At 35.1% G+C, this 25,934-nt stretch overlaps 1 protein-coding gene across 3 annotated transcripts in view; it reads left to right on the top strand.

Annotated features, from left to right (window-relative positions):
• The window catches only part of LOC105199284 (probable 2-oxoglutarate dehydrogenase E1 component DHKTD1 homolog, mitochondrial), a 266,253-nt gene that overhangs the window by 400 nt on the left and 239,919 nt on the right, over nucleotides 1–25,934 (top strand). The window contains exon 2 of one of the 3 annotated variants that reach the window (XM_039456077.1): nucleotides 1,276–1,410. The exons of the other annotated variants lie outside the window; for them this stretch is intronic. Coding sequence (XP_039312011.1) covers nucleotides 1,386–1,410 — 25 coding nt within the window. The 5' untranslated portion in view covers nucleotides 1,276–1,385. The remainder of the gene's footprint in view (nucleotides 1–1,275; nucleotides 1,411–25,934) is intronic. 3 annotated transcript variants of the gene reach the window in all.

Below are 25,934 nucleotides of genomic sequence, written 5' to 3' on the forward strand. Positions count from 1 at the left end.
GTTTTTAATAATGACATTACAATTTGTTCTAATGATAATAGCCAAAAATGGAATAATCGCATTTGACAAGTAATTTGTTATCATAACGCATTATTCATTGTAAAAAGTAACTTTTTACTTGTTCCGCGACGAGCTAAATAAATTCATCAGTAACACGTTACTTTTACATAACGAGTTACATTTTTCAATAAGTAACGCGTAATAGGAACCAGTTACTTGTCAAAAATGACTATTTCAAATCTGGCTTTAATAACATTATAAAAATTTACAAAGTCATTACCAAATTTTTATTACAAAAAATTAAGATAACAAATGAGACTTGTTAAGCTAGATACACACTTAGTAAACGAAAACTGAACAAACTACAGTGAATATACATATGATTATCTATATTGCGCACGAATTTTCTTTGACATACCACTTCATGAGGGAATCAAACAAAAACAAATTGAACATTCTATCTCTATATTCTTGGAACATACAACTGCTAAATAAGAACAATCGCATTAGCTGTTCGTTAAGTGTGTACCCAGCTTTACTTTTAACTTTATTAGTTTCAATTCTTTTAAGAGAAGATAAGATTAAGATTAATTAAAGTAATATAGATTTTTATCAGTAGCGTCACACACGAAATTGAAAAAAATGCAAAAGATCATACGCAACGTTATAATTTTAGATCCTTTTAAAAAAATGTTTATTTTAGAAATATCTATGCACTAAAACATATGTTATCTTATTAAATGGATATTCCCGACTTTAATATCATTTTTGTATCCTTTTTCAGAAATCTTTTTGAAAAAAATATATAAAATATTAAATGTACAACTTCGCTTCCACCGTTTTTTTTTCGACATTCAAGGCTTTATAAAAAACTGGTTATACATTTACGATTCAAAATATTGTCCATCCTAACCATTACTTTCTCCCATCTTTCGGGCAGCGGTTGCATCCCGTGTCAAAATAACTGCTCATCTTTTGAAGTGTATCAATCCAATCTTTGATTTCTTAAAAACGAAAGTGCTGGTCAGACCGTATGCCATTAATTGAAACAAGTAATAGTCAGAGAAAGCAATATCTGGAAAATACGACGGGTGAAATAAGACTTCCTATTTCAACGTTTTCAAGTATGTTTTGACTTTGCGACATGGGGTCGAGCATTGTCATGCTGCAAAATCACTTCATCGTGTCTTTTGTTGTATTGTGGCCGTTTGTTTTTCAATTCTCGACTTAAACGCATTAAATGCTTTCAATAAAAATTGTCTGTGATTGTTTCAGACGGTTTTAGCAGTTCATAATGCACTACGCCGAGTTCCACCAAATACAGAGCATGACCTTTGAACTGTGAATATTCAGTTTGGCCGTCGACGTGGAAGCATGACCGGGAAATGATTTTCTCCGCTTGGGATTATTGTAATGAACCCATTTTTCGTCCTCAGTCACAATGCAATGCAGAAGTCCCTTCCGTCTTTGCCTTTCAAGCAGCCGTTCACAAGCAAACAAACGCCGTTCAACATCTCTCGGCTTTAAGTCGTACGGCACTCAATTTCCTTGCTTCTGAACCATTTCTATAGTTTTCAGGCGTTTTGAAATAGCTTGTTGAGTTACTCTCAATGATCCTGCCAATTTTTCTTGAGTTTAACACGAGTCTTCATGAAGTAATGCCTCCAATTCTGCATCTTTGAAAACCTTCTCTCTTCCACCGCCATGCCGGTCTTTGATGTCAAAATCACCGTTCTTGAAACGTTGAAATCACACTCACGACACGTTTTTTCTCTGCCGCAAATTTACTTTAGAACACTATAGAAATGTCTATAGTTCTGAATGTGTTTTTTTGAAACAGGTATTGCATATACAGAATGGGGTTCTTCTTATACGACTTTTATAATTTTTAATAAGGTAATACGTATGTTCATTATCTTATTAAAAATTATAAAAATCGTATAAGGAGAACCCCATTCCGTATATTTTTCTATAGAAAAAATATCTATAGTTCTGAATGTGTTTCTTGAAATTGCATATATGAAATGGGGTTTTCCTTATACGACTTTTATAATTTTTAATAAGGTAATGAACCATACGTATTATCTTCCGTATATATGCAATGCCTGTTTCAAAAAACACATTCAGAACTATAGACATTTCTATAGTGTTCTAAAGTAAATTTGCGGCAGGGTTCACTAATAGCGGTTTTTCCATAAGTATGTGAGAACATTCGATGAGTCTCAGCCGCAGATTTCTTTATATTAAAGCGACTAATGTTTCGATGAGGTTATGTTGACAAATGCCCAAGCTTATTGTATAACGTCTACATCTGTTTATTTCCACCATCACATACCGCTAAAACCATCTATTAGAAAACGGCGGAAGCAAAGTTGTACACCTAATACATAAAAGTAAATAAACTTAAAACTTCTCAAACAGCAACATACCCGTATTGTTGCTGACATATTGCTCACATCTAATGCACGCGCCAGTAGATTTGCAGCAACTGAATCCGCATTTGTTAACAAATTGTTGTTACGATGTGATACACAACTTTTGGTTGCAATTTACCGTAGATTTGTTAGCAACTTTGAAATCGTGAAAATTCGTACTGTAGCCATTAGGTTGCTATAATAACTATACTCTGTAAATCTGAATCAGTGGATAATCACTGATTATCAGTTAATACTTTTTGATCATTAGTGTCGAGTATGCCACTGATAATTAGTGATTATCTGAATTAAAAAATCAATGAATTTATGGTGTATTTATTAATGACTATTGCGTATTTATTAGTATTTACGAGTATATTTATTAATACATTGATCAAAAAGAACTTTTCAGTGATTACTAGAAACTTTTCATTGACTTTTAGGTTAAAAAAGTCACTAATTTATCAGTGCCAAGTATGCCACTGATAATCAGTGAATATCCACTGATTCAGATTTAGAAAGTAAGGTTCATACAATACTGCTATATTGCCAATAACATAAGGTAATTTTGATGCAGTTAACTTGCCATAAAACTGCTGGCAATTTATGTTTATACAAATAATATATGTCCGTGTTGCTTGAATTCGAAATCGTTGAAGACAAATATCTGGCAAATTGCCAACATCATAAGCAATCACAGATTTGAGCAATTTTGTTGAGACAACTTGCTATCTAGATTGGTACATTTATTCTTTGACATTTGAATTTCTTACAACTTTTTTTTAAATAAGATATTTTTAATTATTTATAAATCTATATGAACGTAAAAAAAATATAGGCTCACCATTATATAATTTAAGATGCAGAAATTGTAAAAAGTAATGAAATCAAAAAAATTCTTAATCGTCACATATGAACTTCTCGTCCGACCTACAATCAAATTAAAATAATAATTTTTGTAAAAATGGCAAAAGTTTAAAAAAAAATTGACTTTTCACAGTTTTTGAAATTTTTCTCACTAAAAAATTGTAAAGTTGGAATTTTTACTTATGAAAAATTTTGGTTTTAAGATTCGAAATCAAGGATATTTTCTTTAGGAATTATTTTACAAATAAAAATTCAGATATAGTTAAAAAATAATATATTCGTAGAAAAAATGTTAAAAAAAATATTAAAAAAAATTTTTTTAATTGATTTTAAGAGTTAAATAATATTAAAATATACTTTTTTTTTAAGTACAGCAAAGTACAAATTAACGTTTGAGAAAGATAATAAACAAGCATAAAAACGTTTTGAGTGAATCTGCATTTTTGGCACAGGTAGACGCGCGACTCTTATGCTACAATTAATTAGTACACGCAAAACAATTATGCAAATCAGAAACAAAACTATTATTTACGGTTAATTACTATTGTAAAACAACATTTTAAAAAATATTTTAAAATTAAAATTGACACATATATACATATGTTCATCTTTATAGAGATGATGCTTATAGCTTAATTGTAATGTATTTAATGAATATTAAATTCTTTTTTAATTTTGTTACGAACCATATCTTTATTAGAAATCAAAAGATATTTTTCAAACTATTTAACAGCACAAGTTCTTTTTATTTATTTCAGGTATATTTTAAAAATAAGTTGATAGAAAGAATAGAGTGATGTGGAATAAATTAGGGCGGGTTTTCGTTTGTCTCCATAAAAATGTCAAAAAATTGAATTCTTAAACAATCAATGGTTGTTTTCACTAGAGGACAAAAAACTAACTTTCTATAATTGCGAATTTTCAAAGTTTTGATTTTAAGTTGTATTTTTAACTATTTTCCCGAAACAAAAAATTTTAGGCTTTTAAAAAATGGTGGGGTAAACTGGGACACCAAAGAAATTCAGTCTAAACAGCCATAAAAACCAATTTAAATCGTCTTTTATGTTGTAATCAACACTTCTAAATAATAAATAATTAAAAATAAAGCAATAAAATCTTTCCCTCTCTTACAAGTTTCAATAAAAAAAAATTTTTCAATTTTAGTCAAATTAAACGTTTATTTTAACGTTTTTTTTTATTTTCTTCATGTATAAGTAATAACATTTGAAATAATTAATAAAATCTCTTGATTTGCACTAATCCTTCAAGAAAACATGAAAAAATGACTTCATTGTCATGCCCCACTTTACCCCACAACGTTAATTTGCATCCAATCATTCATTACTGAAACTAGATTAAGTTTCTATTAGGTGCGCAACTAAGTTCTCGCTGTTCTTTTTTTTATGAAAATGCAACTTTATTGTGAAAACGCATGAAATCGCTTGGAAATGGCTTGGCGAGTAACTCTTAATGTTAAAGCAAGCTGTTCTTGCGTTTGGCACGGATCCTCACCGAACAATGCCTCCAATTCAGCGTCTTCGAATGTTTTTGGTCTTCCTTCACGTGGACGGTCGTCAACATCAAAATCACCGTCTTTGAAGCGATGGAACCAATCACGGCACGTTGTTTCACTTAGAACAGCATCTCCGTAAACATTTTGGAGCTCTCAATGCGCTTCAGCCGCCGTTTTCTTTGAATGAAATAAAAAAATCAACACTTCCCGCAAATGAAAATTATTTGGCACAAAATCAGACATTTTCACACAATCAAAAGTATATGACGCCAAAACAAAATCACTAACGTGTCAACGTGGTTTGTTTACCATATGTCTAAGCTTGGTTCATAACGTTTTGGATATGTCTAAATCGACCAGCACTTACTGCTGGAGCCATCTATTGACAAACAGCGGGAACTTAGTTCCGCACCTAATACAACATTTTTTTTTACTTAGAAAAATAATAGAAAAACAATAACTGCACATAACTTTTCTTTGTTCAACACTTAAAAAAACTTGCTTAAATCACGAGTATTATGAACACAAGAAAAAAACTTTATGAGAGTAATTTAAGATCGGTCTCGTACAACAACAAAATGTTTGTGCACAAACTCCAATAACTAATTGAGACATGAGCTGTCATGATAAGCAACAGATGACAGTTTTTTGTTTTGCTCTAAACTTATTACTACATAAAAATTTTGATGGTGCCTTACTTTACCTCACATCACCTTATATTTTAAAAAGATACAATTTTTTCTTCATAAAGATATATATATATATATATATATATATATATAGGTTATATTTAAAATTGTAATTCCTGTGAAAAAATCCTTGTGAAGTCTTGTAAGAAAAATTTCACATATAAATTTTGAACAGAAACATACAAGATCTTATAAAAATATATCGCATATAATATCTGTATAGAAAATTTATCTTTCTTATATGACTCATTATTTCGAGGCAATGTCACCCTAGAAGAAAAAATTATAAAAAACTAACTATCTAGTCTAGTGTTCGGGTTCATTTCGGAAGCTTATTTTATGATTTTTTTTTTACAACAAAATAAAATACAATCAAGTCCGCTTTTCGCACACGTATTTATTATAATATTAAGATACTAAAATAATTTTTTTTTCTGATTTTTTGTGTAATTAGTATATTTTATTAATAATTAAATTTGGCGGCTTTAAATTGATGCAGGTCGCTGGCGCAGGCAAAATCTCCAGTTGTGCTTATCTGAAACAAAAAAATCAAATTGATTATTGTTCTGTAGGCTATTGGCTATCGCCCGTAGTAAAATTAAACATTTTTATCAATAAATAACAAAATGGCTACTTATAAAAAAAAAGTGTAAAAAATCATGACTTTTTTCCATAGAAAATCGGTTAAAAAAATAGAAATTTATTATTAAAAATAAGTAATTTTACTACCGGCGATAGCCATTGTTGTGTAGAATAACATATTAAAAATTTGAAGCAATCGGTTGGATAGATTTTTTTAAATCACCTGCGCCGCTTACAAAAACGTTGTTTTGAGAAATCACGTGAGAAGTTTTGATTACATCTTTCTTATAAAAAAATTATACTCACATTAATCCGCTATGCCTGGTGCATATAACAATCCTTCAGTTTCCTCAAAGACTTCGTTTTCGGCTACTTTTTTAGATCTTTGTGACGATCTGGCCAATTTTGCAGCGTCGGATGTTGACTTTTCCGCATTTTGAATTCGGCAGTCTTTGTATATTTGTGCGTAAACCATGCCTTTCGGACCGATTGTCACACCCATTGTCTCCATAATTTTCAAGACAGGCATAAACCCTTCATTGAATACGCATGCAGCTGTTAGTGTAGCAATTTCTAATGTCATTTTTCCTACAAAAATATGTTTTGGAGCCAAATTCCAGACGCAGTGATTAAAGCTTTCATTGTTATTCTGATTGTTCTTTCCCAAGCATCTTTCCAGTAGATCATTCGACGATAATTCTTCGTATATCGGCTTTAAAATTGTTGCTGTGTCGTCATCAAATGCGGGTGGATGTATAAAAGTACCTTGTTGATTTTGAGCTTTGAATTTCTGATATTCGCACCATGAAGTCAATCCTTGTGGGCAGTACGCATGTTGCGGATTTTTGTCTGTGGAAGATAAGTGAAAAAATGTTGCCCACACTGCTTTATTCATTTCTTCAACAGAATCAGAATTTCTTAAAATTGCTAATCCATAATAAGTGCTCAGCTTTATCATTAATTTGTTGGTTAATGAGAGTGTTTTAACTTTTGCAGGAACACTTTTTACCGATGAATCTCTTTTCATTTTACGTCTTTTTGCTGGTACAGCTTCATGTTCTTCAGTTTCTTTGTTAACTTTTTGAAATTGTTTCTTGGCTTTACAAAACTGCGTTAATGATTTCTTTCCTTCTTTGACACGCCTGTACATCCGTTTCTTGACATGCAGTACACATTCTTTTTTTTCAACTTTAGGATTGCCATCATAAGGATCAGCTTGCAATAAATTCGTAAACGTTTTTGAATCGCCATCTCCTATGTATCGTTTGTATTTTACATCAAACTGTGGAACAGATCTTTTGAACATTTCGATTATCCCATCTACTTCCATTTTCCCTGAACTTCCTTCGTGGTTTTCTATACAACTATCTTTGTGTTCCTCATACCAGAGCAAGTATTCATCAGTTTTTTCTTTTCCTGACCATTTTTCACAAGCTTTACATACTTTTAATTTCACTATCACATCCACAATTTTATTCGAATATTTTCCGATTAATGAAACAATACCCAACAGCGATGTAAATCCACGCTTCGTCCATGAACCATCGCCAGAAACCGTGATCTCGTCCTCGGGATAGCTATTTTCAACGTTCTTCTGTTTTTCTTCATTCACTGCTTTTTTAAAAACTGCCTCACTTACGGCTTTTGCGGCAATATGTATATGTTTAAGTATTGAATAAAAAGTATTTTTATTCATTTTCTCCAGTTCCATTACCGAACAAAAAACTTGAATGCCAGACAAACCGACGCCAAGTAGCCGCATAGCAAAAAAAAAACGCCTGTTAATTTCATATGTATTTTTTATCATTGGGCAAGAGTTAATTTTAAATTCCCGGCAAGAACATTTTACTACTATTTTAAATCCCAATCCTTGCGGAGATTGTTTTAAAAATTGTACTTCACCACTACAAACTTTACACTTCACTAATGATTGCAACGCAGTAAAAACTAAACTAAAACTTAGCAAACTATAACTAAAAGTGTCATCGTATGCAACTTCAAAATCATTAGCATTTTTTAATTTCTGAGCGGATGTACTGACAAATTCAGTATTTTGTTCCAATGTATATTTATTGCCCCAAAAATGTCTTTTTTTTCCGCCATAACTTGGACGCTTGGCACTTTTTTTACTTTGCTTTTTATCCATTTTCACCGAGATTTTCACACGATGCTCAGTTACTGAAGGCCAGAATTCAACTGCCGAATTCCTCCGACTTCCGAACTTTCAAGCAGGTATGAGCCTGTCGAGACAAGAATGGACGGGTAAGATTGTCGCGGTGCAGCTGCCGCGTCGCGCGCCGTTCGCAGCGGGCGGTCTTCGGGCGCTCACGTTTTTGACCTGTAACTTCCTAAATATTTCGAATTTCGGTCTGAAATTTTTACAGGATACTCTCAAGAGTTTATACTTTCGAAAAATGTAAGAAAAAAAAAGCGATTTTTTGAAGCCCGAACACTAGACTAGACCCTTAAAACGTGTTTTTAAAATCATATCAGAAACGTTTTTAAAAATGTTTTTAAAGACGTTAAGAATAATAGAACAAGTCTTCATTTTTTTATTAAAAAATATTTATTTCAATATTATAACAAAGATTTTCTTAACATTCTAAAGTAAAAATAAATATGTTTTTTAAATTGTTATGTTCAGCCCGGAGAAAAATTAAATAGGATGTGGGGAGGGAAAGACGTAACGGTCTGAGACAGTGCATGCTTGGTTAGACCAAGTGGCACAATAGAGCGCATTGACACCCGAGATATATGGGTCAGTGGCCAACAGCGGGGGTCCAATAACAAATATCCGGGCGTTGCTCGTCCCTCGGTCTTGTTTTGAGGCAACAAATCTAATTGCTTTACTTCGGAATCGGACTTAGCGCTTACCTTATTAAGAGCGAGGGATGATAGTCGTGGAAAGAAATCAGCGGGTATGCAAACTAGTTATCATAAATAATTTATTTTGAAATAGTAATAATGAAAGATTACAAGGATTTATAATATAGCAGTTTGTTTGAATACAAATTAGAAAAACATTGAATAAAATATAATTTTATATTGATAGAATGATTTGCTATGAGTTTAGAGACAACAAAGTATATTATAAAGATTAGTTACATGTTCTAGACGGAAATGGTAATTCATTGCAATTATAATATTGTTTCGATTTTCGGTTTAGTTATATTTGGCTAGTTCATTAATAATTATAGTTCTATTAGTAACTTAAATTTAGTTAGATACACGTAATTGGCCTCTGTGTATATGTATAGTATATTGGATATGTATATTGGATAATTCTTCAATTTTCACCGTAAGTGGGAAAAACTCAGTGTAGAATTTTGTGACGGAGATTAGGTAAGGGAAGGGATAGTCAGGGTAGAAAAAAGGAATAACTGCGTTTGGTGGAGCGTGAATGACGGCTTGATGCAACTGTAATCCATAAGACCTGGACCAATACAGAAAGTATTGAGAGAGGGCAGGAGAGGGGTAGTGAGCGTTGGGAAGGTAAAGAATTCCGAGATTACCTACTCGTTCCCGTGTATTTGAGGCGGGGAAAGGTGAGAAAATTTTTTCAAAATCGTTTGAAAAAGAATGTGAAAGAAATTCCTTGCTCTCTCGAGGAAGAAATGTGGAATAAGCATGTGAAGGAATTTCCTCGCTCTCTCAAGAAAGAACTGTAAAGTAAGAATGTGAAGAAAATTCCTCACTCTCTCGAGGAAGAACTATAGAGTAAGAATATGAAGAATGTTCCTCGCTCTCTTGAGGAAGAACTGTAGAGTAAGAATGTGAAAGAAGTTCCTCGCTCTCTCGAGGAAAAACTGTAAAGTAAGAATGTAAAGGAAGTTCCTTACTCTCTCGAGGAAGAACTGTAGAGTAGGAAGGCGGGATCTCCTCTACGCTTGGCGCAGGGAAGGGGAGTAAGAAGTTTCAGGTGGAAGACGAGATAGTTGGCAAAGGTTAGGCGTTCTTGGTCTATCTGAATTAACTGGAGAATAAAGAGAGAACCTGTCCGGATTGAGTTCCGGATTTGGTACCGGAGAATAAGAAATGGATAAAACAGGAGTATCGGGAGTTAATTTATATGTGAATGTTGAAGAGTTCGAATGACCAGAGAAAGAAAGTTGAGAAACCTAAAGAAGTTTAAACTCCTCCTCACTGAGAGGAGCTGGAAAGGGAGTAGGAGGAACTGGCTCTGCTTCCGGTAAATTGCGGCCTATTCCTCGCAGGAATTTGTTCAGAGCTTCGTCGAGAAAGTGACGCACCCTGCTGATTTGTTCTCGGCAGCAACGTTTTGCGGTCTGCCGAATTGAATTGCGACCCGATCTTTTATTTTTCCTTACTGAGAATTGAATTTAACACTGCCACAGAATTTTTCACGATTCTGGTCTAAAAAACCAATTTGATTTAATCATGTTATATTATTAAAAACTTTGATTATAGTAATAATCAAAAAGCTTAAAAAATGTTTTTTTTTTTTAACATGTTACGAATTATTTCGTAGTTAGCTTATATTACAGAAACCTCTCTACGGAAGCCAACTACCAACTAATTGTATTTTCTGTTCATTTAAGCCAAACCTAATTTTTCTTTTCTTTCCTAAAGTCATCTATTCATATTTACACAGTTATACTACGATTTTCCTCGTAACTGTACATACGAGTATATGGCAAATGATGAAACGACGAGATAACTCGTAATAGGCATCCTGGGCAAGTAAACAACCTACAAGGTATCTTGTAGTTGGCATTTAACGTGTTAAATTAAAGGGGGAATTTAAAATTAAATATAAAAATTGAAAATTGAAGACTTACTACTTGTTGAAAAATAAGAATGAAGATGATGTGACGCTCGATGGCGCGGATTTAGTTGGCAAATAACCCTCAGCAATCTAAATTCGGCTAACAAGGGTTTTGCACAGCGGTGTGAATTCGGATGGCTGCAGCAATGTAGATTCGGATGGCTACAGCAGTGTAGATTTGAATGGATGTTCAGATCTTGGGCTTCTGAGTGTTTGACACTTGCGAGATCACTCACTGATCATAAAATATTTTTTTCGAAGACGGGTCTTATTGACCGAACTTTCCGTACCAACTATAAATTCACACGTTACTGATGGATCGAGGCACCGAGCGTCACAGACTCAAACATATAAATGTGGACTGTGCATCGGATGACTTGGATGGGACTAAAGTGACTCTTGCGTTGAAAAACTTGCCTATTTATACCGCTTTTGTCTATGATTTTCTTTGTCCTATAAAGGGCCGTGTGCACTAATTTACTTATTACTACGCCTACGTGTGATATTCAATTTTACGACTTTTTTATATTTTCTGGTAATTATTATTCCGAGAACGCGGTAAATTTGTTAATAAACTTGGAAGACTATAACATGGCAGATTTAAATCAATTTATTACTATGTGGGCGCCCATTCGGAAGCCAAAAGGGCTACATTCCCACGTCTTTTAGCTTCCTAATTTTACTACCTTTGATGTCTCCGGTCTCAAGCAAAGATGTTAATTCGAACCCTCCGTAAATTAATTATTTTGATTTATTATTTCGGCAAACATGTTTATTTGAATTAGAGAATAAAACGTAGGAAATGCGAGTCAAACGCGGTAATTGGTGCGTCAATGGTAACATGTACAATATATTTAAGATTTAGTACAGGCATGGCCCCGTGGGCGCCCACGAAGCACGCGAGGAGGAGAACATGCTCCCTCTTCGCACGGTTGCTTCTTCCCGTCTTTTCTTCTGACTCTGCGATCCACCTATCCCCTCCATACGACCGCTCTCGGTCCCTACTATGCTACAGTATGTGCACGTGACTCGCGCGTGTGGAAGGGGAAGCGGAGAAACTCGAGCTATAGTTTGTGGGCCATGCCTGATTTAGTACATCAATATGTATACATTAATAAATCGGACGCGTTTCGACTTTCCTTGAAGTTTCTATGTTAATTTATTACGATGTGTCAACTTACAAAATGGCTTAAATTGACGGTGCTGGTGAGTTGTCTAAATTTTTATTTTATAACTTCCGAGGATTCATGTTCACTGTCCACCACAGATTACGGCATGATCGCTTATATGTCCATCTTGGTGGTCAACATTGATGGATCATTATGTGAAAATTCGCTTAGAATTTTTAAACACAGAAGCAACTACACGGCGTATCAATTCCTCGCTCTCGAGTCGGAGACAACTTATACTGAATATAAGACGTTTCTCTTTCGTTCAACTCGACCACTACGTTACACAATTATTAGCATATATGATTTTGTTAATTTAAAATTATCGTTGAGAATGACTTCAAGGAAAGTTGAAACGTGTCCGATTTATTAATGTATACATATCGATGTACTAAATCTTAAATATATTGTACATGTTATCATTAACGCACCAATTACCGCGTTTGACTCGCATTTCCTACGTTTTATTCTCTAATTTTAATACTGGCGAGTCTATCTTAAATATTTTAATTATGTTTATTTGACATTTTATAATCAATTTATGGGAGTCAGGTTAGCCATTTCTTGGAAAATTTATGGCTTCTTAATTTGTGACATCTTCATCGCTATGTGTCACCGTATTCTTGGAATCAGAGTGAGATTATAATAATAAATAAATCTTTGTTGCTCGTCCTTGTTTATTAGTACATCCGCTGTTCGCGAAGAAAAGAATCGTTACTCCGCAGGACGTAACAAAATAAAAAAAAATTTTTTTTTTCTGTGAAACTAAACATTACATGCTAGAATTATATTCTTAATTTTTTTTAATTGTAGGGATGGTAAGCAGAAGTTTTTTTCTGAGGAATTTTTTCTTTAGTTTCCAAGCGGTCACTCATCCAAATTATAATCGTACTAATGTTGCGTGACTTCTGCAATCCTCGCAAATTGATCCCTCGCAATAAACCTATACGTGTTAATATATCTACACCACTGATAGATTAGGTCAATAATGTTATCAAAAAAATGAAAGATGTATAATTAAAATATATTATTTATTTAAACATGTGTAACGTTATATTTTTTTACTGATTTTCACAAATAAATAGTATGTGGAATAACTTTTCTATGATTCGTTTAAATAAGAATACAATTAGAAAAAAATCAATATAATACAATAATTAAATTAAATATAAAAAGTTCTTATTGTTTAATCTTAAATCGTTATTTCAAATAATTATATAAAATAAATTAAAACTTAACGTTTCCTAATACATTTTTAAATAAATAATAATTGAAAAATAAGTAGTTTAAATGTTTTATAAACATTAAAGAAACATAACTTTACGGAAAAATAAATATAAAAATTAACATTGAATAAACATTAAAAAAGTATTAAATGAACATTTGAAAAGTGTTTACGAAAATAATTTTCTTGCATGTGTATTTTATAAAAACTACTTAAAAAATATTAAATAAACTAACAAGGAGAGGATCAGGTAAGTCACCCTGGGATTTTGATCCCAATTTTTTTAGTTACTCTGGAGACGAAAAAAAAGTTTACGTCTCCCGGCGTTTGATCGAATAGGCTTTAGTTTCGCAATAATAAATTTGTGAAAATTGCCCATACCGCGACGCGCCATATGAGTCTTCCCGGTAACTGTTTTCTCAATCAGTGCAATCGGCTCCGTGCGTTAGGTGCTTGCTTCACAATCGTAAGATCCCGGTTCGCTCCCGGATGTGTGCAATATTTTATTTTTTATTTTTAATAAGTGTATTTATCTTGATTGATCTAGCATGCAAATTTCTAAAATAGAAAATTTAATTTAATATCTCTTTCTAAACATTAATTTAAATTTAATTTGAATTCAAGTAATAATATTTGAAATAATAAATAGGTAATAATAATAATAATATATAAGTTTGAAATGGATAACATATAAAGGCAACGTATCTAAATTATCAAATTGTTTAATTTAAAATTTAATTGGAAATAATATTAACAGTATTTTAAAATTCTAGTTTTTAAAATATTTAGTCGTAGAAGAAGAATACTAGTATTAAATTTAAACAATTTGAAAATTTAGATATGTTGCCTTTATATGTTATCTATTTCAAATAACTTATATATTATTATTATTATTACTACCTATTTATTATTTCAAATATTATTACTTGAATTCAAATATCCTTCAAATTAAATTTAAATTAATGTTTGGAAAGTGATATTAAATTAAATTTTTTATTTTAGAAATTTGCATACTATATCAATATCATCAAGATAAATAAATACACTTATTAAAAAAAAATAATAAAAATATTGCACACATCCTGGAGCGAACCCGGATCTTACGATTGTGAAGCAAGCACCTAACGCACGGAGCCGACTACACTGGTTGGGAAAAAAGTTACCGGGAAGACTCATATGGCGCGCCGCGATATGGCCAATTTTCACAAATTTATTATTTCGAAACTAAGGCCTATACGATCAAACGGGAGACGTAAACTTTTTTTTTGTCTCCAGGAAAACTAAAAAAATTGGGATCAAAATTCCAGGGTCTCTCACCTGGTCCTCCCCTTGTGAGCTCAAGCATGGATTCTGTACAATCTATCTTTCAAATTCCGAGTAAAGTCTTATAAATTTTTTTCCTTCTCAAGAGGTGGACAACCACGAAGCCAATTCAAAAGTAATCACGCAAATACATTTCGGGAGGAAGGGGGGGGGGTAAATCCAGTTGCCTCATGTCTAGAAGAACGATAGGATAAAAGAAACATTGAAATCTATCAATCCTCATTTCCCTGATTTTTAGAAATATATTTAGCCAAATAATTCAAAATAGTTAGATGTTGCCTCTCTACTTAACCGTTAGACTGTAAATGTAAGGATGTTGTTCTTGTTCTTCTAGCACCCAAAAAAGAATGACTTCTTTAATCAACCAAGATTCAAAATTTCTGCCTTTATTGATATAAATCTCCTGAAGAACACCATGTCTTGAAATTACCTGATCCACAAAAGCTTTCGCAACAGAAGAAGCTCTTTTATTTCTTAGAGGAATGGCCTGTAGCCATTTTGTAAAACAATCCACTATTCATCAATTACCAACAAATTATTTGAAAGAATAAGAAGTGGTCCAAAAATATCCACTTAAATCTTTTTAAAAAATGAGCTTTAATATTGTAAATTTGCAAAGAAAATTTACATTTATCAGGAGAATCCTTTTTTACCATGCTGATTTTACACGATCTACACCAATTCTCCACATCACTTTTAGAAGTGACCCAATAAAATCTCTTCCTTATCTTATCTAGAGTTTTATTCACGCCGAAATGTCCTCCTCTAAAAAGGAGAATCATGTGTCTCCTCTAAAATTTGGCCTATCCCGACGCGGATGAGGTCGCCAAGAAAACTAGACGTCGTGGGTAGTGGATAAAATATAATTTATTTCGCGTTGGTACGATACAAGACAGTAGCGTTCTGGACGCAACGCGCGGATGGACAAATGACGGTGATGCTCGGACAGACGTGACAAGAATTTATGTCTACGCGCGGACGGACAACGGAATTATAACGCGCGGACGGACGAGCGGAATTACAAACACGGACGGACAAGCGGAATTATAAACGCGGATGCCAAGAACGGAAATAACGCTCTATCTACAAGTTGCGGTGTTATGTACAAGCGAGGGATCCCGAGCCGAGTTTTCTCGGAATTCGGAATCCCTGTTTACGTGCCGGTGTTGTGGACTTGCCGAAAGCCGCGTCCACGGCCAAAGACGTCGCGCGCGCGCGGTACAGCTGTACGCGATTCGGAACGGTCGCAACGCATTGCGGTTAATACCGCGATGTTGTGCGGCGGTGGCGATCGACTCACGTCAAGATCATTTGTTGAAGGCGCGGAACTTCACACCTCGAGTCGTGAGTCGTTGCCGAATAAGAAAAGCGGGTCGGAGATGTTCCGATTACCAGGATTTCCCGGTGGAGCCCAGGATTAACTGGAGTCCGTAAGTCGGTCGGTCTAGGATTCGGACGGTTAGTCACCAAGATCTCTTGGCAGAAGCTAAGCTATTAGGTGTTGGAATTAATTCGTAGCGTTTTACGAGAGATGGCGGGGATACTACAGTTTTCTGTTTTTACCGTCAGCAAATTTATCTTAAATCAGTTGTTAGGTTAGGTGTTATTTTTACGACATTCTTACTTTCACTTGTTGTTAATAACATCAAGTTATAATTATTTAAATATGTCTAAATTTATACCAAATAAAGTGTTTTTGCGGGGAGTTTTATTACATTACTTTCATATGAATAAAACTGCTGCGGAAAGCCACAGGATTTTAGAAGAAGTTTACGGTGAGCAAGCTTTAGCTGAACAAACGTTTCGGAAGTGGTTTGCGCGATTCAAGAGCGGTGATTTCGACTTAGATGACAAGGAACGACCTGAACAGCCAAAAAAGTTTGAAGACAAAGAATTGGAGACATTACTTGAGGAGAACTCAACTCAAACGCTCGAAGAGTTGTCCACATCGTTGGGGGTTGACTTTTCAACAGTGGGAAAACGACTTAAAGCGTTAAGGATGATCCAAAAGGAAGGACATTGGATCCCATACGAATTAAAGCCAAGGGACGTTGAAAGGCGTTTTTTGACTTGCGAGTTACTGCTTCAACGGTACAAAAGAAAAAGTTTTTTACATCGGATTGTTACGGGTGATGAAAAGTGGATATATTACGATAACCCCAAGCGCAAAAAATCATGGGTTAAGCCTGGACAACCATCATCATCAGTACCAAAACGTAATATTCATGGATCTAAGCTTCTTCTTTGCATTTGGTGGGATCAACGGGGTGTGGTTTACTACGAACTGCTGAATCCGAATGAAACCATCACTGGGGATCGTTACCGACTGCAATTGATGCGCTTGAGTCGGGCATTGAAGGAGAAACGGCCGGAATGGAGCGAAAGGCACGACAAAATTATTTTGCTGCACGACAATGCTAGACCGCACGTCGCAAAGCCAGTGCAAACGTACCTGCAAACACTGAAATGGGAAGTCCTAACCCACCCGCCGTATTCTCCAGATATTGCTCCTTCGGATTATCACTTGTTCCGGTCGATGGCCCATGGTTTGTCCGCGGAGAAATTTATTTCTTATGATGATGATGAAGAATGCAAAACTTGGATTGATTCATGGATCGCCTCTAAGGACGAAGCGTTTTTTCGACGGGGTATCCGTCTCTTACCCGAAAGATGGGAAAAAGTTGTGGCAAGCGATGAAAAATATTTTTAGTAATGTATTTTTATATTTAAACTTAGAATAAATCGTTGTTTCTCTCTAAAAAAACGCTACGAATTAATTCCAACACCTAATATCTTAATTTCTGGCTAGCACTAGGAGACACTTCTTTGCGGACGGGAATTCGGTCGGAAAAGAAGCCTCGACTGTAGAAGTGGCGGCGCTTATATAGTCGTGTCTCGAGGGAAGGGACGGTGCGGGGGTACGAAACGGTGTAGTAATGGAGGGGAAATCCCTGCTGCTCGAGATCGGCAGCAACCGCCACTTCGGTTGCGTCGAGCGCGTGCGCGCGGAAATCTCCTCGACGCGCAGATGCGTGTTCGTGCGCTACGCCGGTTTAAAAGTCTTATTGGCGCTGTGCGCCGGTTTCTCGCTGTCCGGCGGTTGTTTGGTCGGACAGTCTGGAACGGTGGACGGTCTAAGGGAGGAGCGGAAAAGCGGTTTGTTACACCATTTTAGATCAATAATTATACTTACTCTCCGCGCAAAGTCTCTTAGACCGTCTGCATTTTTGTGCGCATTCCCCCTCTCTTTTGAGGGGGAATGCTTATTTCAAAATCATGTTGTTGAAAGCGTCCAATCAACGTGCCAATTGGCCTCCCAATTTCTTGGAAGACATAAGCCAACGAAGTAAAGCATGGTCTCTTCTGATTAAAAACTTTCGCCCATACAAATATTAATAAAACAATTTAACAGAATCAACCACAGCTAAAAGCTTCCGTCGAGTTATACAATAATTTCTTTCTGCCTTGCTAAGAACATGGCTAAAGTAAGTAATAACCTTTTTCTATTCTGCTTCTGTGAAAGAACTGCACCGATACCATGATTTGATGTATCAATGTTGAACATAAAATCTCCGTCAACTGGAAAAGATAATGTTAGAAAGTAACCAAGGAAGGTTGCACAATCCGATAGGTTTGCAAGATCTCAGGAAGCTGAAAGATCTCACATACCAACAAGGGTGTTACAGAAATAGTGAACACTTTAATTAATATTATAATAAACAAATACAGTGAAGAATATAATATTAATGTGAAAATGCGTAGTGACTTGACGACAGAACAAAAGAGAAGAAGGTAAGGAAGGCGCCTCAAGCGGGGAAAAATGTAGGCATTATGTCGATCTATCAAAAAAGAATAAGATTATCTATCAAGGTGCCTTGTACCGACATCTATTGGTTGATGAATGGATCTGAGCGCGCCACGTTCAACCTCTAACAGATAAAATGAGCAAAGAAATCAACAATTTTTTTAATCTTTCGAACGACTCTTGACAACAATTGTCCCAAACAAATTTAGCAGAATTTTCCATTAAAATATATATAAGAATTTAGCTGCAACAGAAAATCCTCTAAAAGACTTACGATAATAAAAACAAAATTCTAAAAAAATCCAAACTTGTTTCTTATTTGAAGTGACAAGCCAGATTTCTATAGAAGAAATCTTTTCCGGATTCGTAGACATGTCTTCCACAAAAATTTTATGCCCTAAATATTTAACCTGTTTACTTATGTTTTGTCCAGAGTTCTCAGGAAAGTTTTTTTGTTTATGTTAGCGAGACTTAAGAAATGGGGCCTGAGCGGAGATAGAAAAGGATACAACAGATCTCTAGTCTCGTGCACACATATTTCAAGGGTACAAGCGACGAATCGAATGCATTAAGTTAGCATCGAATACAAGTCAATGTATCGTGAACACCCTCTTTGACAAAATAATGACTTTCATTCGATCTCGTGTATTCGTCTAGTCCTTATTTTGCGTAAACGAATCAAATCGCTTTTACACAGGATTGGATCAAGTCTAATCTTATTCGAGCTGGGATCGGAGGTAGTTAAAATAAATTAAATAAATGAATTAAGAAATGGTTAAAAGTAAAAGTTACAATTTATTCTAACAATAAGAGAAAGTATAAAAATGATTACAAAGTTAAAACGATTAATAATTAATATACAATGATTAAAGAATAACATTTTTATCCTAACAAATATAATTGATTAATAAAATTAGCTTTACCCTGGATAATAGAAAAATTTTATATAAAAAGAACTTTAATTAAAAAACTTACTCTATTGATTACATTTGGGATTAACATTGAAACAACCGATATTTGTTACTGAGCGGAATTAGCTCGCGGCTAGATTAATGGAATAGGTTTGAAGCGGGAGAGAGAAAATAAATCGGTACGCGGTATTAAAATATGATTGACAAGACTATAACATTTATTTTTACTGCAACGTTTTAATACAAAATATATATTTTCAAGCCGGAGTGTAAACAGTACGTCCGCGGCGGGTTACAAGAATAAAAAAAAAGATGAAAATAAAAGAAGAGACAAAAGACGGGGCGGAAATATAGTTCGCTATAATCTAATTCTTTGGACGGGCAGTGATATTGAGAAACAAATACGGTGTGCTATTTACAGTATTGTAACAAACCGCCTTACCACTTTCCCATCCACCGTTCCGTGCTGTCCGGCTGACCACCCGCCGGACAGCAAAAAAAGCGCATAGCATCCGCGTGCCGAGCATTCTTCGCGCACACGCGCTGTAAAAGCGACCATAGTGGCGGTCGCTATCGATCTCAAGTGGCGGGGATTCCTTCTCTGTCGATGTACCACACGCTCCCCGAATATCTCCTGCTCTCGAGATACAGCTCTACGAGATATAAGCGCTGCCACTTCTACAAGAATTGCTTATTTTCGTCCGAATCTCCATCCGCAAAGAAGTGTCTTCTGCGCTAGTTCAGAAGTTAAGAAATCTTAGCTTTCGCCGAGAAATCTTGGCAGCTAACACTCCGACTTCTAGATCACCGATTTACGGGCTCAAGTCAAGCTTGGGCTCAACCGAGAGATCTCGGTAATTGGAGGAAACCAACATCCTTTCTCCTCTCCATCGGCATCAAATCACAACCAGGAATGTGGAGTTTTGCCTCTCTACCAAGTGATCTTGGCTTGAGTCGTTGCCACCGCCGCAACAACATCGCGGTATTAATCGTCGCAATCACGTCGATTCAAACCAGTCCGCGCGTTAATTACAAATTATCTGTTCTGTCCGCGCGTTACGCTTTGTAAATCTTCTTTCGTGTTATTCTTCTTTCAAATAAAGTGTTATTCTACCCAAAAAATACTCACGCGTTCTCTCGGCAATCTATCCTCGTCCTCCGATTAACTACCGTTCGTACGCGGAAGTTAGGTCGTTACAGTATATTTACAAGCGGCCTTGACCGCGAAGTTGCGAGGAAATCTCGCGGTTCTTGGAATCGGTGCCGATTTTTCTGGGCGCCAGTTTCTGGGCGCGGTTGTATTTATATTTGGCACGCGATGTGCAGCGCGTTGACGGCGCGAATACGTGGGCCCGGTACGCCTGTATGCCGAATTAATCGTTTCCGCGACGCGTCCGACTTAATGGGGCGATTTTGGCTGGCGCAGAGTCGCCGGATATTGTCAGGAACACGCGGAGCCACCAAGTACTTTGGCGGCGGTAAAGGACTTTTACCGCCTTGGTCTCCGAGTTGACTATGAGGAAGAGAGAAATGTGCTCTCTCGGACTTCGGCTCATCAAGTATCTCAACAGCGGTTAAGAACATTTACCGCTTATTCTCGCCAAAAAGGAGTTGCAGATCAGGATCGGTAAATAGATACTGGGCGTGTGAGCGCGGGCCTTTTATATTGCCTGGCTTGCGCGCTCGGCCGTTTTTGCGTGATTTCGTCTTTTTTCAAGATTTCATATCGGAATTCCCGTTTCTCCACGGTGCGTGCGTGCGTGCGTGCGTGCGTGCGTGCGTGCGTGCGTGCGTGCGTGCGTGCGTGCGTGCGTGCGTGCGTGCGTGCGTGCGTGCGTGCGTGCGTGCGTGCGTGCGTGCGTGCGTGCGTGCGTGCGTGCGTGCGTGCGTGCGTGCGTGCGTGCGTGCGTGCGTGCGTGCGTGCGTGCGTGCGTGCGTGCGTGCGTGCGTGCGTGCGTGCGTGCGTGCGTGCGTGCGTGCGATATGTGTGTCATTGTACGAGTTATTATTATAAAGTCTCTATTCTTATTAAAGTAGAAGTGAGATAACAAGTTCACGGAAAGATGTAAGTAACATATTTTGTTACATTTTACGTCTCGCTTTTCCCCTTTTTTTAATTATCATTATTTAAATTATTTCAATGATTAACGAGGTAGATTAGAGAGAAATAGGAAGTTTCTCAAAATTAGGTGAAGTTTCTTCTATTTGAAAAAAATTTGGAGGGAGAGAAATGAACAGTTCTTCTCTTTCATCTAAGAAAGTTGAAGGGAGATGATCAAGGGGTTTCTTAGCTTCTTAATGGGTAGCTGAGGGGAATAAAGTTTTCTCAAGGAAAAGAAGAAGGAGATGAGGAGACAGTTTCTTCGGGGTTTCAGAAAGATATGTAAAAGGTAGTGAGAAAGGGTTTTCTGTTAGTTTCGCAGAGGAGAATCAGAGGAATAAATAATAAAACAAATCAGGGGAGGTGAAGGAGGACAATCCGTTAGAAGAGGAGGTGATTCCCGAAAGCATGCAAGGCGTTTTTTGGCGGTGTCCAATAAAAGGAAAGAATATGAGCGAAATGATAAAAGAGAACAGTTGGCCGGTACTAGGCTCTAGGTACAGTACTGGGAAGTAAGAAAGAAGAAGAGGGAGAAGAGAGGTAGGTTTCTTAATTAATTACAAACGATGGATCGCTTGTTTGCACGCTTGCCTGTACTAGCGGTGTTTTGCGGCCGCTTGCGATTTGTTCCGGTGGTGTGGTAAGGGAATTTGCTTGCCCACTAGAATTATTTGTTTATGTCAGTTGGGGGTATTAAAATAAATCCCCCGTTTCTCTCTTCTTTACATTAACATCGAATTGAAATCAAAATTGAATGAAATAGAATTGAAACAAAAATTATTAGAATAATTGTTTTCAGAAGGATAATTAACAATTGAACAATATAAATCCAAACCAAAACAAATAAAACTAAATATAATACCATCAAAAAGAAATAAAATCAAAAACATTTTAAGTATATTTATTACCGATGGCGTGAGAACCTTTTGAACACGTTGCAAGTGAACGCTGACAGTATTAAACAGTGGAAAAACTCTAGGCATCAGTCGCTCTAAATGATTGTGGTCAATTGCAACGTGGTCAAACGGAACACTCCCGTATCGGTGAACAGCAAATTATGTGACAGATAAAATCAAAGATGGATAAAATCTCTAGCAGCAGCATACTTAACGCGCCCGTTTTTTTATAGTATAACTGATACCGTTAAAATTATTTTTTAACAATTTAATAATATCATTATAACTTTCTATAACAGTAATAATTACTTAAAAATTAATAAATATTTTTTCATTATTTTTTGTAAAGTAAATCACGAGGTTTTAAAATTACATTATATGATAATTACTATTACATAAATGTAATAATAAATAGTGCCCAAATTCAAACTAAATTATTTTGTACTTTCAACAAGCTTATTTTTATGTTAAACTTGCTTAATAATTTTTCTAATTTTATTTTGTGGCATACTTTATTTTGTAGCATCATTTTTATCGGAATTTGTATTAATTTTGTCAAATATTAATGTCATTATTAGGAATATATTCCAATCAATGTCAGTATTGAAAATTGATTTAATCATTATTTAACACGTCTTGTGAATAATGATTAAAGTGTAGATTATATTTTAAATTTCTTTATTATAAAATTTCTTTTTCTATCAAATAAATTTTATTACAAGTAAACATAATATTTCAAAAAGGTCTCATTAAATCAATTTTAGGCTTACAATATATCTTAGTTTGAATAAATAATTAATAAGTTTGCTGATGCATTTAAATGAATTTTATATAATATTTTCTGCACTGATAATCTCAGTAAAGATTATCATTATTATAATTATGATGATAAAAATATTGAAAGTTTACAATATTGGTACAAATTATCGAAGATTTGTTTATCGATTTTTTTTTATTCTCAAATATTGAGAATAAAAAAAATATCATGTAACAACCCGTTTTTCTTGGGTAGAAATCGTGCGCGGACGTAGCTCGTCGGTAATTCGGGCACGATCCGGGTTAAGAGAGAACTAGACGGCGGTTTGAACGTATAACATATGTATAGTCGTAAGCTAAAAGGTTGCAACACATTTTCTTCGATTGTTTTTGGAATGAAGACTTGCTCATCAAATGGCGAACATCATTGGTTCTTACCTGTGGATCCAACCAATTAAGAATTGAACCATCTAACCATCGAAGAAAATGTGTTACAATCTTTTAGCTCACAACTGTACACTAGGTTCCACCGATGCCTTAACACATGAACTTGTACGCGTGTCAAGGCATATCGATATGGTAGATTCGGCGTATTCCGACTCAAGATATTTTTATATTTCATGCCTGTCATCTGACAATTATATTCAATTAAATTATTAACAACAATTTATCTTTTTTTGGTTTTAGTTAAATTTTTCTTAGATTAAAGTATATAATCAATTTTTAAGTCGAAATTAAATGTAATTGGCTTTGTTACGTCCGTGTTCCACAATTCTTTTTCTTCACTCGTACTGTCGGTAGAAAGTCTTAGGATGGCTTGACGCACTCGATGCAACAACTCGCGTAGACTTTCGCACTGAAATTCGCACCGGAAGCCTACGACGGGTACCGTCCAGAGAGCGCACCGAAAAGTGCGATATGAGAAGTTGTCATATCAGATGCCATGCTAAAGTAAATACTTTTCATTCACACGTTTGCAACTCTGAAAATGACACGTTGCCGGCGGATGTCGGCACGGGTTCTCGAAACTCATAACGGCCCGATGCGAAGATTTCACACTGGCTAGCAAGGGTAGTGAGGCTTTAATGTGACAGGTAGTCACGCAGACTGTCATATTAAACCAAACACTTCTCACTCGCAGAATTACAAATTTGGCAATCGACATGCTCCATTCGGGAATTGGTCTTGCCGCCAAGACCATATATGGAAGTCGTGACCCAAATATCTTACTCCCATCTCTTGACGACACCGACACCTTTCAACCAATCATAATATGATTAGACAAACTAAAAAGATCTTGATTGGACTTGGCCAAGCTGATGAGGGATCAAAAAGTTTTAATACACCCACTTCTTTTGATATAAAAAGGGCTGCATAAAACCCGGAGCACGACTTGCTGCTCATTTTCCTGAGTATCAGTTTTGCTACACCACCTAGTGGTCCCGCATACTCTACTTGTTCGCGAGTCATCAAGAGCCCAAGCCCAATCTTCTGTGCCGCCAGCTTATCTGGAATTTGAGTCAATAAGACCATCTTCTAAGACCGATTCAACAATTGAAAAGCAAGTAACCGAATTATCCAAGCGGCATACAGGCCCCTTCTCTCATCCGGATCTTACGCAATTTAATTGACTACCCTCCTCTTTCTCTTTTCTCTTTTGATCCGTCATTCCGCTTTAACCTTTTTTAGGTTCGATTGAGTTTTGGTATTGATCTGACTCAAGGGATTTAATCCGTTATTCTGGTTTAACCCTTTTCAAGTCTGATCGAGCTTTGGTACCGATTTGACTCAAGGAACTCAACCCATTATCCTGCCTTAACCCTTTTTGGGGCGGATCATTCTCTGGTGTCGATCCGACTCAAGAGACTCCACTTCTCTTTTTCTTTTAATCAACTCGATCCTATTTATTTTGCAATCCGGTTAAAACTCGTTCGCCCTCTCTCACGGGTAGTTCTATGATAATTTGTTCTATTTATTTCTTGAGTAGAGAGAGAGAAAAAAAAACAAAAATATTTATGAATTAAATACCTTATGTCATGAAATCATAAAAATTAAAAAATAGTTCAACTATCATTAGCTTTTAACTTGTGGTTAGCAAAACATTCCAATATGGAATTTTATAAACAAATAAAACGTTAAAGAGCTGGTAAAAACTATTTATCTGCTCATTTTTTGAAGAAAATTAACAAGAAAAATGTTATTTTAATTTTTTTTTCATTGTAATGCACTTTTTGAAAAAATCTGATAAAAATATACTTTGTAGTAGTTGGGAACAGAGACAACACATGTAATTTTTTCAAGGTGGTAAATCAACGAAATCACGGTGGAAAAAATGTTCAAAAGTTATTTTCATTTTTTTTTAATTTAAATTTGCATTGAAAACAAATGTAAAAAATATTTTTATTAATGTCTATGGGTAATTGATTTTTCAACAATTTTTAAAATTTTATTTGATTTGTTACTAAGAAAAATGTAAAAAAATCATTTTTTCGTTCTATCTTGGACATGTCTCCATATAGAAAGAAGGCCAACTCGAAAAGCCGTGGGGGCACTTTCATCACACTTATTCCGCTAAGACTTTTATTAATTTTTTAAAAATCATTTTAAGATCGTGAAAAAACATCCCCAGAATGTGGATTTGATCCAATTTTAAATAATCAAATACCCTTCAAAATTCAATTTCTTTTAATTAGATTAATTTTCTTAATCTTTGATATTGAAATTATCTTATTAATTCTTTTCATTTATTTATTTAAATTCTTTAATTTGTCTATACTTTTATCCTCATTCTATTTTATTTATTTTACTTATATGTTTTTATCTTGAATTTAGAAAAATTTATTGATTGAAAAATTTAAGCATCTACAGAGTATTAGTTCAATTAAATAACATTTAAA

The sequence above is a fragment of the Solenopsis invicta genome, chromosome 12 (genome assembly GCF_016802725.1).
Source record: "Solenopsis invicta isolate M01_SB chromosome 12, UNIL_Sinv_3.0, whole genome shotgun sequence".
In the NCBI taxonomy this organism is placed as follows: domain Eukaryota; kingdom Metazoa; phylum Arthropoda; class Insecta; order Hymenoptera; family Formicidae; genus Solenopsis; species Solenopsis invicta.